Source organism: Loxodonta africana, chromosome 15 (assembly GCF_030014295.1).
Source record: "Loxodonta africana isolate mLoxAfr1 chromosome 15, mLoxAfr1.hap2, whole genome shotgun sequence".
In the NCBI taxonomy this organism is placed as follows: Eukaryota; Metazoa; Chordata; class Mammalia; order Proboscidea; family Elephantidae; genus Loxodonta; species Loxodonta africana.
The window spans coordinates 4,115,184-4,127,670 of NC_087356.1; the positions used below are offsets into that span (position 1 = coordinate 4,115,184).

Here is a 12,487-nt window from a genome sequence, read left to right on the forward strand (position 1 = left end):
TAGTAGACAGGAATTATCTTAAGTGAAGGAAAGGACAACACACAATTCAGAGGAAGTCAGCACAACTTGACTAAAACAAAAGCTAAGAAGTTTTCTGAACACAACCAAACACTTCAGGGGACAGTGTACCAGGGGTGGGGGTCTGGGAACCATGGTTTCAGGGGACATCTAGGTCAACTGGCAGAACAAAGTTTACTAAGAAAATGTTCTGCATCACTCTCCGGTGACTGGCATCTGGGGCCTCAAAAACAAGCAAGCAGCCATCTAAGATGCATCAACTGGTCCCAACCTACCCGCAGTAAAGGAAAATGAAGAACACCAAAGACACAAGGAAAATATTAGCCCAAGAGACAAAAGGGGCCGCACAAACCAGACTCCATCAGCCTGAAACCAGAAGAACAAGATGGTGCCCAGCTACCACCAATGACCATCCTGAAAGGGAACACAACAGAGAGTCCTTGACAGAGAAGGAGAAAGGTGGGGCGCAGACCTCAAATTCTAGTAAAAAGAACAGACTTAATGGTGTGACTGAGACTGGAGGAACCCCAGAAGACATGGGCCCCAGACTCTCTGTTAATCCAGAACTAAAAACCATTCCCAAAGCCAATTCTTCAGGCAAAGAATAGATTGGACTATGGGACATAAATGATGTGCTTCTTAGTTCAAGTAGATACACGAGACTAAAGGGGCAGCTCCTGTCCAGAGGCAAGACGAGAGGGCAGAAAGTGACAGGGGCTGGTTGAATGGACACGGGAAATCTGGGGTGGAAAGGAGAATGTGGTCACATTATAGGGAGAGCAACCAGGGTCACATAACAATGTGTGAATAAATTTTTGTATGAGAAACTATCTTGAGCTGTAAGCTTTCACCTAAAGCACACACACACACACACACACACACACACACACACACACACAAATCCTTTCTGCTTAACCTAGCTAGAGTGAATCCTGAATGACACAGATGCTGAGGAAGCAATCGGCCAAGATGCTTGGAATGTTAGCAAAAATTCATGTTGTGGGGAAAAAAATCCCTGCCATGAAAAAAAAAAAATTACTGGCAGGGCATATGAAAGGAGGAGGCTTGGAGAACACACAGCATTCTGCTCAGAAGACAGTGCTTCAGAGAAACCTGTAAGACCAATGTGCAAAATACACCGACAAGGACGTTCACTGCCACGCCTTCACTAACTGGCGAAAGGTTGGAATGACCTAACTAAATGCCCACCCACAGCCCTGGTGGCACAGTGGGTAAGAGCTACAGCCGCTAACCAAAAGGTCGGCTGTTCGAATCCACCAGCTGCTCCTCGGAAGCCCTGTGGGGCAGTTCTACTCTATCTGATAGGGTCGCTGTGAGTCGGGATTGACTTGACGGCAATGGTTTTGGATTTTTTAGTTTAAATGTCCATCCAGAGTCCCTGGATGGTGCAAATGATTAAGCGCTCAACTACTAGCTGAACGGTTGGCAGTTCCAGCCCACCCAGAGGCACTTCAGAAGACAAGCCTGGCAGTCTGCTTCTGAAAACCCTACACAGCAGTTCTACTCTGCACACACAGGGTTGCCATGAGTTGGAATCAACTCAATGACAACTAGCAACAGGAACGAATGTCCATCCAATAGAGGGTTTGGGTAAGGTAGGATCTGTCCATACAACGGAATTCCTTGCATCCACGAGAACCAGATGCTAAGGAAGAATATTTGATCATGTGGAAAAGGGGCTCAACACATACCATAAATTTTGAAAAAGCAGCCCACAAAACAATATAGGTATTGCTTTTTATTAAATATCAACTTCTGTGTCTCTGTGTGTACATGTATATTTAGTACAGTACAGACAAAAGTTTAGAAGGCTATACCCGCAAATTTTATTGAAGTTATCTGCTCATATTCTGCCCCTGGATTGTATGATGGAAGAGACGTCTGTTATGGCAGGACTTGGCCTTGTGCCACGCACTGGAACAGTCAGAGACCAGCCCAAATGAAAGGAGCCAAGCAAGTCTTGTTGGAGTTCCAGATGTTCCACAGGTCTGCCCTGCGTGGGGTTTGCTACCTTCTAGACCCTTCCTGATTGCTGGCACAGCCAAGACCTGTTTACAACAGCTCCTCCACCACCTAGGGAGCCTCCTGGGACGCCCCTAGGGCGCATGAAACCTGGAACCTGTTGCCATCGAGTTGATTCCGACTCATAGAGACCCTACAGGACAGAGTAGAACTGCCTTATAGGGTTTCCAAGGAGCAGCTGGTGGATTCGAACTGCTGACCTTTTGGTCAGCAGCCGAGCTCTTAACCACTGTGCCACCAGGACTCCAGGGCCCATGGAAGCACTCAGTAATTTGTGTTCTCAAATGTGATACCAAATAAGCCTCACTTATCAAAAACTCTCAACTCAAAGACTGTCTTTACTCAAGAAGGCCATGAAGAACACAAGTTAACACTGGTCAACCCTTGGAAAAGAGGTGACTGATATCTTCGAGATGCTTTGTGTTCTTATATTAAGATCCCATTTTCACCCTGAGAGTATATGGGAAACACTAACACATGATGATATAAAGCTCTGCTTTTCAGTGGAGCACGCAGCTGACACCCAGCAACTGTCCAAATTCATTCCTGTGGATATGATCGCAGTTCCCAGGGAGTGAATCATCAGGCTGTACGGAGTGGTGTGGCTGGGTGATTCAGGCTTGGAGTAGGTGGGTCAGACCCACCAACAAGCCCTGTTCCTTCTCCCTTCTTCCTTCCATTAGCAGAGTTAGCACTACGGCTTCTAAGTAAACAAATCTTCCATGCAGAACCAAAACCCCAAAACCAAACCCGTTGCTGGTCAAGTCGATTCCGACTCACAGTCACCCTACAGGACAGAGTAGAACGGCCCCACAGGGTTTCCAAGGATCAGCCAGTGGGTTCGAAGTGCTGACCTTTTGGTTAGCAGATGAACGTTTAACCACTGCATCACCAAGGCCTCTCCATGCAGAAAGGACGCATAAAAAAAAAGTTTTTGGTACCACTCCTTGCGGGAGAGAGGGGGAGGTGAAAAATTAAGGGATTAAAGCAAAGTCCAAGAACCTCCAGGGAGCTGGGTGTTAAGCCCAGGTTAGCATGGCCAGTGCAGAGTGCAGACAGGGCTTCTGAGCTGTTCCATGCACTCCCCATGTGGGCTGCAGAATAATAAAGTGAACTCACAAGCCCAGGTCTGAGCTACACCCCGGGACAAAGTGTTGACTGAGGTGAGCCCCACCCATGCCTCTGTACCTGTGCTATACCTATCAGGTGCCGACACTGTGCCCAGCCTTAGAGCCACAACCAGAGCAAAGGCTGCTAATCACTGAGACAGGCTTGTACACAGATCACAGCAACACAGAGCAGCGCAATGATCACTCCTGTGGTCATTTCCCTAAGGAGCCAGGAGCGGAAACCAGCACTCGGCAGAGCTGAGTATCCGTCTGTGAACCTGAAGTGGGTGTGAGCAAGCTTCAGAAGCTTGTACAGACCTACGCCTGGCCATAGAAGGTGCCCAAGGGCTCACCCATCTTGGTCGGACAATGGCTTCGCATAAGTATACTCAATCCGGGAACTGGTTTTAAGAGAACAATTTAGTGCTCTTCTGTACCATCCACTTGTTGTATTGTCTGAGAACATTCAATTCTGCTATATAAGAAAAGACCACAAAAGGGATGGAGGAACCTCATAAGAAGGGAGGGCACGTGTGTAGTAAGCAGACAGAAAAGGGTGAAAGAACCAAAAGATACCTAATGTCCGTGAGGCGCTAAATATACACCAGGTACCTGGGCAGTAAATACACTAAATACACAAAAGCTACTAAATATTTATGATATATTCACGTGCATGAAACAAATATACAAGAAGCGCTTCATAATCACGAACCTATCACCCATTGGTGATACCCATTCTGGCCTGTCTGAAACCATGGTTGTTCATAAGGCTGACTGGCGAGCTGTTACGGTGGCTAGGCAGACTGTTCCTATGTCTTGCCAACAGAACAAGTGTGTGTCATTTGCCCAGGCCATCTCCTGTCTGTGGGACTGACCCCTGCCCCAACTTCACCTCTGGTCCTGGTAACCATGCCATCAGCGGGGAAGGCTGATGCAGCAGAGAGAGCCAGGACATGTGAACACTATGTATGCCAGGACTCAGGTGGTGTGGGTCTTCCACCCACTTGTACCCTACCCTACACGTTAACCTGCTCCATCTCTTTCCTCCTGCTTCTTGCTCTGTGTTTTAAATTGTGTCACACATCCAAACTCCCTGAGGGACCGAATTGCTGGGCTGAGGGCTGTGGAAACCATGGTCTCGGGAACATCTAGCTCAACTGGCATAATACAGTTTATAAAGAAAATGTTCTACATTCTACTTTGGTGAGTAGCGTCTGGAGTTTTAAAAGCCTGTGAGTGGCCATCTAGGATACTCTACCGGTCTCACCCTTTTGGGAGCAAGGAATAATGGAGAAAACTAAAGATACAAGGGAAAGATTAGTCCAAAGGACTAATGGACCACATCTACCATGGCCTCCACCAGACTGAGTCCAGGACAGCTAAATGGTGCCCAGCTACCACCACTGACTGCTCTGACAGGGATCACAACAGAGGATCCTGGACAGAGCTGGAAAAAAATACAGAACAAAGCTCTAACTCAAAAAGAAAGACCAGATTTGCTGTATCTACTGGAGAAACCCTGAGAGTATGGCCCCGGACACCCTTTCAGCTCAGTAATGAAGTCACTCCTGAGGTTCACTCTTCAGCCAAAGACTGGATAGGTCCATTAAAGAAAACAAGACTAAAGGGGCACACCAGCCCAGGAGCAAGGACTAGAAGCCAGGAGCGAACAGAAAAGCTAGTAATAGGGAACCCAAGGCTGAGAAGGGAGAATGTTGACATATCGTGATGGTGTTAACCAACGTCATAAAACAATATGTGTACTAACTGTTCAGTGAGAAACTAGTTTGTCCTATAAACCTTCATCTAAAGTACGATAAAAAAAAAATATATCAATTGTGTTGAGGTCATTTCCCACTTGACATCTTCTACCACTGACTCTACTCAGCAGTGCTCTGTACAGCAGATCTGCCAATTTTCCTTAAATGACATCCAATCTCAGATACGGAAGTACCCTTTACTGCTTTACTAAAACCCAAAAACCAAACCTGTTGCCATCGAGTTGATTCTGACCCCATGTGTTAGAGCAGAATGGCTCCACAGTGTTTTCTTTGCTGTAACCTTCAGGGAACAGATTGCCAGGCCTTTCTTCCACGGTACCACTGGGTGGGTTCGAACCACCAACCTTTAGGTTAGTATTCAAGCACAAACCATTTGCGCCAACCTCACCTTCTGAAAAGAAAGACAACTAAAGGGTAATCACTACAAATAATTTATGAAGCATTTTCTCCGCTTGTCATACATACATTATGTAATGCTCAAAACCATCCTGCATGGTGTGAATCAGCACCACCATTCTGTGGGATACCCCAGGTCTCAGGGCCTGTAAGGGGCAGAGCCAAAATCAGAATCCCTGGCTGCCTCACTCGGAAGAACCTGCTTTAAGAATGCAAAACCCCATGACATTTTCATGTCCCACATTCAGGGAAGCTTCCTGAGGTTAGTTCCTGAGGAAATGCTCACACCACAGCTAAGGCTTCAGCTGCCGTCCCCCAACACCGGAATTTAGTGGCAGAAACCACAGGGAGATTGGGAGGCTGGCATGTGGACTTCAGAGGCGAGGGCATATATTTCTGGAAGTTCTTAAACTTCACACATTAAAACCAGTTCCACACCAGAGCCAAGAGGAGGCCTGAACAAATAAACAAGTTTCCACTCCTCACTTTTCCAGAGACCTTTCGTAATTTATTTTTACAGACAGCTTTATCAGAGGAAAACTACCCAAGAGCCCCTTCCTACCAAGAACCTCCCCAGGACTGGTGTGTGGGTGTGTGTGTTTGCACTGAGCTAGTGCCCGGTGAGGTGGGATGTGGTGAGGAGACACACCTTGCTGTGTGTACACACCTGACTCATCATTTCTAGACGATTCGATGCTAAACTTGCTGAGCATTGACAGGGCACCTCCTGCTTCATGGTCCAAGGGGCTCGGCACTATGAATTAGATCACGTTAAAAACAACACAAAGAATTTCGAGGCAATCTCTCAGAATCACAAATGTATCTCAGGGACCATTTACCTGATCTAAAAAATAAAAAACAAAACCCAAACCTGTTGCCACCAAGTCTATTCCAACTCATAGAGACCCTATAGGACAGAGTAGAACTGCCCCATACGGTTTCCAAGGAGCAGATGGTGGATTCAAGCTGCCGACCTTTTTTTTTTTTTTTTTTTTGGTTAGCAGCTAACCTCTTAACCACTGTGCCACTGGGGCTCCTTACCTGACCTAAAATGCCGAAATCTAAGAATAATATGATTAGACTAGAATTCATCTGATGTCCGTTCAGTTCGGGAAAAAGGAATTTAGAACTTTGACCCTCACTGTTGTCCTACCTACAGATAACACAAACCATGCTACCGGTGTTTACAGGTATCTAGACAACCAAAGGGATAAACAGATACCACAAGAGTCAAACCACAGGTGGATCTGGGAAGGCCACTTCTGGGCAAGTCCTTCTTTCTCCAGATGCAGACCCCCATCTCAGGAGAAGTTCTCATTCATGGCCACGTGGCCAAGTCTTAGCATGACTTGAAGTCTTACCTTCTCTGAGATGCCTTCCTTGACTACTTCGCCTTCTACCCACTGCGTCTAAACAAAATCCAGGGCTGGGTGTACACCTTTAGGCTTCAAAAGGGCTAATACTATTCTCCAAGGAATTCCTAAGCACCTTGAAGAAGCAATTATGGTCTGGATTTTTCTGTATTTTCTTTACTGCTTTTAGTAAATGCCAAGCACACACATGATGAGCCTGATAAAGAAGAAGCAGCGGCAGGAATAGGAATACCTTGGAAAACATTAATCTACGTGTAATTGGTTTATTATTCTGGGTTGGGCTGGCCTGGGCTCAGTAATGTGTAAGCAGAAGGCTATTCGTTCTCCTTCGGTTCCAAAGTTTCAAAGCCACTCTTTCCCTGCTTCATCTCAGCCTCTGACTAGAAGAATCTCCAGCAGGCCCATCAACTTTTCCAGCCTTTTTCAGATAATAGTAAGTCCAGTGCAATCTAATGATCACATAAACCCAGGTCTCCCTTCGTGGTGCACTGAAGATGGGGAGCAAGAAGCTCCTCTCTGCCTCCTTTCCCACCTGACCAGGACGCAAGTGGTTTCTCCAGGAAAAGAATGTTGTAAATTCCCTTTACGTACAAAGAGCAGAGGTTGGGAGATGAAGCCCAGAGCTTTATTCTGAGCTACAGTGTGCAGAGGAGATAAACGAAGCAAGGTCCCTGCCCCATAGACGGAAACAAAGCCCTCCAGTTCCGGGAGGAGATGGACCTGGGGGACCTTGCCTGGGGAAGACGGGGTGCTGAAGGAATAAAAGCCCTGAGAGGTTGAGGGGAAAGTGGAAAGGTGGAGGCGGGGAGGCTGTCCTGCTTCGTCGTACTAGGAATGCTAGGAGGAGACCATTCAGTAAAGCAGAAACGACAGCCTAGCATGATTCCAGGTGGGCCCGGAGTCAGCTCTCCTGGTTCCACACCATCTGAGCAGGTGCCCAGGTGCCCAGGAGGGACCCAGAAGAGACCTCAGTGCCAGATGCAGGAGCCAGGTCCCCAGCTGTGGCTCACCACAGAGAGACTCGGCTGGACAATGCTCAGTGGACACACAAGAAGGAGTCTCAGTGAGAGGTGGTGGGGGAGGGGGGCATCTCATTAAGAAGGCAGCAAGGAGACCAGATGTCCCCAACACACACACACACACACACACACACACACACACACACACACACACACACACAGCCCTGATGTGACAACAACCTTCTCTGGGTTCCCAGAGACCACGTGAGGTACAGAAAAGGGTCCCCTCGAAGGGGTGATCTGGAGAGACTGAGAGACTATCCCTCAAGAGAGCAAGCTGCTTTTAATGAGAGAGCGGCTGAGATGGCAGCACTTGAGTGTTGCTCAGGGAAAACACACTCATCAGCTAAGACTGAGGACAGGAAAAGGGAACCAAAGCGGTTTTGGGCAACAAAATAAATTTCACTTATTAAAAATTTGCACACCACAAGTTATGGCTAATAAATCTCGCCCCTCAATGATAATCAAAAAAAAAAAAAAAAAAAACCCATTGCCATTGAGTCAATTCCAACTCACAGTGACCCTACAAGACAGAGTAGAATTGTCCGATAGGGTTTCCAAGGAGCAGCTGGTGGATTCGAACTGCAGACCTTTTGGTTAGCAGCAGAGCTCTTAACCACTGTGCCACCAGGGCTCCTTAACAATAACAGCTGGGCAGAAACATTTCTGCTCTGATTCAAATGCTTGTGTAGGGTCTGCCTGCAACACAACCAGAACTTATAAAGGTGCCTGTGCGGAGGACAAACCTCCAGAGGAAAAATAAGTGGTTGCAAGCTTTGCCAAGTCAAACCGATGGCCGCCCAGGCATCACAGGAAACCCATCCTCCAGGATGGCCAGGTGCCCTCAGGCACATCCTCTCATTTAACCGTGACAGCATCGCCATGAGCTGGTTATCATTACTCCCATTTCACCGAGCGACAAACTGAGACTCCGCACAATTCAGTGACTAGCCCAAGACAAGTGTGATAAGAATGGGATCATGACCACCAGTTGCCGTTGTGTCAATTCCAACTCGTGCCACCCTGTGTGTGTCAGAGGGGGACTATCTCCACAGGGTTTTCCATGGCTAATTTTCAGAAGTAGATCACCAGGTCTTTCTTCCAAGGCACCTCTAGATGGACTCAAACCTCTAATTTTTCGGTTAGCAGCCAAGCACATTAACTATTTGCACCACCTTCGACTTCTAACCAAAAGGTCGGTGGTTCAAAACTACCAGCAGCCCTGCAGGAGAAAGATGTGGCAGCCTGCTTCCGGAGAGGTTTACAGACTGGGAAACCCTATGAGGTCACTGAGTCAGGATCAACTCAACAGCAGTGGGCGGTGGAACTCCAAGAGTGGGACAGACACCCTTTAGACAACCACATGCCAGATGCTATGCATCTGGCTATACAATATCCATGGATGGTTCACTTTATTTATTTTATAAATGAGAAAACTAATGCTTATAGCTGTTAAGAAACCTACCTACCTACCAACTCACAGCTATCTAGCAGCAATGAGGGTGAGGGTGAGGAGAGTGAGGTACTTGCCCCTGGTACAAAATTTAACGGGGGCATCAAAAAACCCAGTAATATTATAATATATATTTTTAATTTTCAAGAAAATTGCCTTACACATTTACATAAATCATATTAATAGGTTGGAATAGGAATAATTATGTTGACTTACACGGAATTATAAGAAAAGTTTATAAATTAACTTTCACCATATTTCTAATGTAAACATTAAAATATCATATTTTGAAGGGTATTTTAAAGTAGAGTTGAGTAAGGCAATAGCATATTCCAACTTTCAGAAGATAATGTTCCAATGCACTATTTTAAAACATCAAAGTTAATGCAAAAAATCCAGTGAGCAAAATAGACAATTTTAAATAAGGACAGGATCAGTATTACTGATCTTTTCCTTTTGCCTCGGGCACCAATATTGCTCACACTGTATCCTGGCAGAGTGAGAAACCTGCCCAGTTCCACCTGGCCCCGGACGCAGGGTCCCCTGATGCACTGCACTGGGCTAGCTCTAGAAAACCTTTCTCTTCACCATTTTCAACCTCAAAGAGCTCTCTCTCAAGAGCAGCCACGATGCTCCATAATCCCGGTGTCAGCCTGGGTGAGGGAGCTCCTGAGGCAATAACCAAAAAAAAAAAAAAAAACCAAACCCATTGCCACCAAGTTGATCCCGACTCATAGCGACCGTACAGGACACAGCAGAACTGCCCCCACAGAGTTTCCAAGGAGCGCCTGGCAGATTCAAACTGCGGACCTTTTGGTTAGTAGCCGTAGTACTTAACCACTCCGCCACGAGGGTTTCCCGTGGGAGAATACCAGGGTCCCAAATAGGTTCAATTCCATAGTCTGGTGTGTGTGTGTTTATGTAAATCAAAGGGAGCCTGCAGGCTAGGATAAGGGAGGAGGATATTTTATCCCTTTAGGAAGGTGTGAGGTGGGCTCTAAAAGGTCACACGGCTGCTTGTCTCCCACTTGATGGATTTCCTGGCTCAACAGTAAGCGTTCCGCGGTGTCAAGACGCCAGCTGTAGACCTGTTCATACACAGCTCCAGTGCCTACAGTGACATTCCTTTTCACTTTCACTTCAAAAGCCAAATATTAATAATAAATAATAACTGCAATGATAACTACTCAGCCGTTTTGATCACAAGGCCGCCTCCTAGTAAAGCCCGACCTGACAGAAAGCTTCTATTCAACAAATATTTGTTGCTTAAAATTCTGGTCATTTCTTAGATTAAATCCAGAATCCCTGCTGCTGGCTGTCATGACAGCCTGAACACTGTTAAACGAATAAACCATTACCTGGAGCAGCAGGCAGACAGTGAATGAACGTGGGCACCGCTCTCCCTGCTACGGCCGGGGGGAGAACAGCAGGCACGAACACCTCGTTTATCAACCATTTAAACCCAGCAAGCCAGTCTCCCCCTCTTCTTTTCTTAGCGCGGCGAACTGCTGCGCTTTGCCTCGCGTTAGAGTCCAGCAAAGTGAACAAAGGGAAACTTTGGGCACTCGCAGGAGCGCATGTGGCTCACCTCGGCCCCACGGCCCCCGCGCCGCCCCAGGAGGCGGCCCCGGCGAGGGTGCCCGCTAGGCGGACGGAAGGCGCCTGGCTGCGTGGGCCCTGCCCTCGCCACCCACCCCCGCCCCGCTGTCGGAACGCCATTCAGGGTTCGCGTCGCCCCTTCCCCTGTTCCCCCGCGCCGCCGGGTCTTTGACCCACTCACGCCTCGAGGCCCACGGAGTTCAGACCATCCCAGGTACCTGGCACCGGAGCGTGGCTCGAGCTCGGCGAGAAGCGGAGGGTCGGGCAGGGTCCGCAGGGCTCCGGCGGGCCGGGGTCTGAGACCGCCCGGGTGCGCGCCCGCCGGGGCCCTGCCCGCCTCCAGGCGCCCGGGACCCCCGAAGCGGCTCCGGCGGCCGGGCGCGGGACGCAGCAGGTGTCTGTCCGGCCGCCCAGAGCAGCGCCAGCTGGGGAGCTGGAGAGCGGGGCGCAGGCACGAGCCTCCCCGCGGCCCGCGCTGCCCGGCGCTCAGCGCGCGCTCCCCGCTCTGGGCGCGCCGGCTCCGCTGCGCTGGGCTCGGAGGCGCGGGGGCGGACGCCGTGCAGCTCTGCTCGGCTCGCCGAGGCTGCCGCGCTCCTCCCCCGCGGCGCCCGCTCTGCGCCCCTCCCCGCCGGCCCCGACGCCGCTGCCCCGGCCTGGTGAGGGACCCGCTGGCGAGCCTTACCCACCTTGCTTCTGCTCCCTCCTGCCGCCCGGCGGGGCTGCTCTGTCGGGGGCTCCAGGCGGGCCGGGGTCCACCCATCCGGAGGCGAGTCACGCCCGGAGGGCGAGGCACCCACCGCCGGGGCACCTGCGCCCACTTCGGGTGCACCTGCGCGCCCTCGGGGGCAGGGTCTCGGGCCAGGAAGAGGAGCCGCCGCTCAGATCCGACCCCAGCCTCAATCTTCCGGTCGCCTAGGGGCTTCAGGGCCAGATGGAGCCGGGCTGGGGCCCTAGGTCCGCCACGCAAAGCCGTGTGTCCCGCGGGCTCAGGGCCAGGAGGGAGTTGAAGTGGTGGGAAGGAAGTGCGCGTTTGAATAAAAGTTTTGTTTTGTTTTTTTACCCATGTAGGTCCAGAGCGTCTCCGGGCTAATTAGGGAAGCTGCTGCCCCGTCTTGAGGTGAATCATTGTTGTGACACCCACAAGGGTAGGAAGAAAGAGTGCTGGTGACTTCTCAGCCTCTCCGTTTATTTCTTTGAGAGAAGGGGCTGGTCCGTTGGGGGAGACCGTCTTAGGAGATGTGCTGGTCTCGGCTGGTCGCCCTGCTGATGAATTACCAAGCCCGCACCTAAGCCTTGGTGAGCTGATTCCACAGCGCAGCGCCCCCTAACACGTGCCCCCAAGAGCGGGGCGCTTTGCAGGTGAGGGAGCCTAGGTGACCGTGAACTGTGTCCCCGCAGAGAACTGAGACCAGCACAGCCATCTTGTGAGAAGCTCTCATGCCTCAGATGGACCAGAGTATGCTGACATCAAATAGTGACGCTGATGTGTTACCTGATGTCTGAGTTATCCGCAATGTCGGTGGTCTTAGGTGGAGGATCACCCCCTGGTGTGGAGGGTCGGCTGATTTGCCTGCGGACACTGAGGTTGGGAGAAAACGACGTTTGTGTAGCTCTAGGAGAAGACCCAGGGAAGAACCGTGAAAGGTTTACATGGAAGGCTGACTGTAAACAGGATCAAAATCCCGAATAGAACAAT

The 12,487-nt window shown here is 49.6% G+C and overlaps 1 protein-coding gene across 2 annotated transcripts in view; it reads right to left on the minus strand.

Moving 5' to 3' along the window:
* CRACDL (CRACD like) overlaps positions 1-12,209 on the minus strand; it is a 157,999-nt gene extending 145,790 nt beyond the window's left edge. Inside the window, exon 1 of one of the 2 annotated variants that reach the window (XM_064268446.1) lies at positions 11,478-11,601. In XM_064268446.1, the coding sequence (XP_064124516.1) occupies positions 11,478-11,551 (74 nt within the window). In that variant the 5' untranslated portion in view covers positions 11,552-11,601. Of the gene's footprint in view, positions 1-11,477 lie in introns of both variants that reach the window. The other variant, XM_064268447.1, reaches the window with a different exon arrangement.
* Positions 12,210-12,487: the final 278 nt, after the last annotated feature.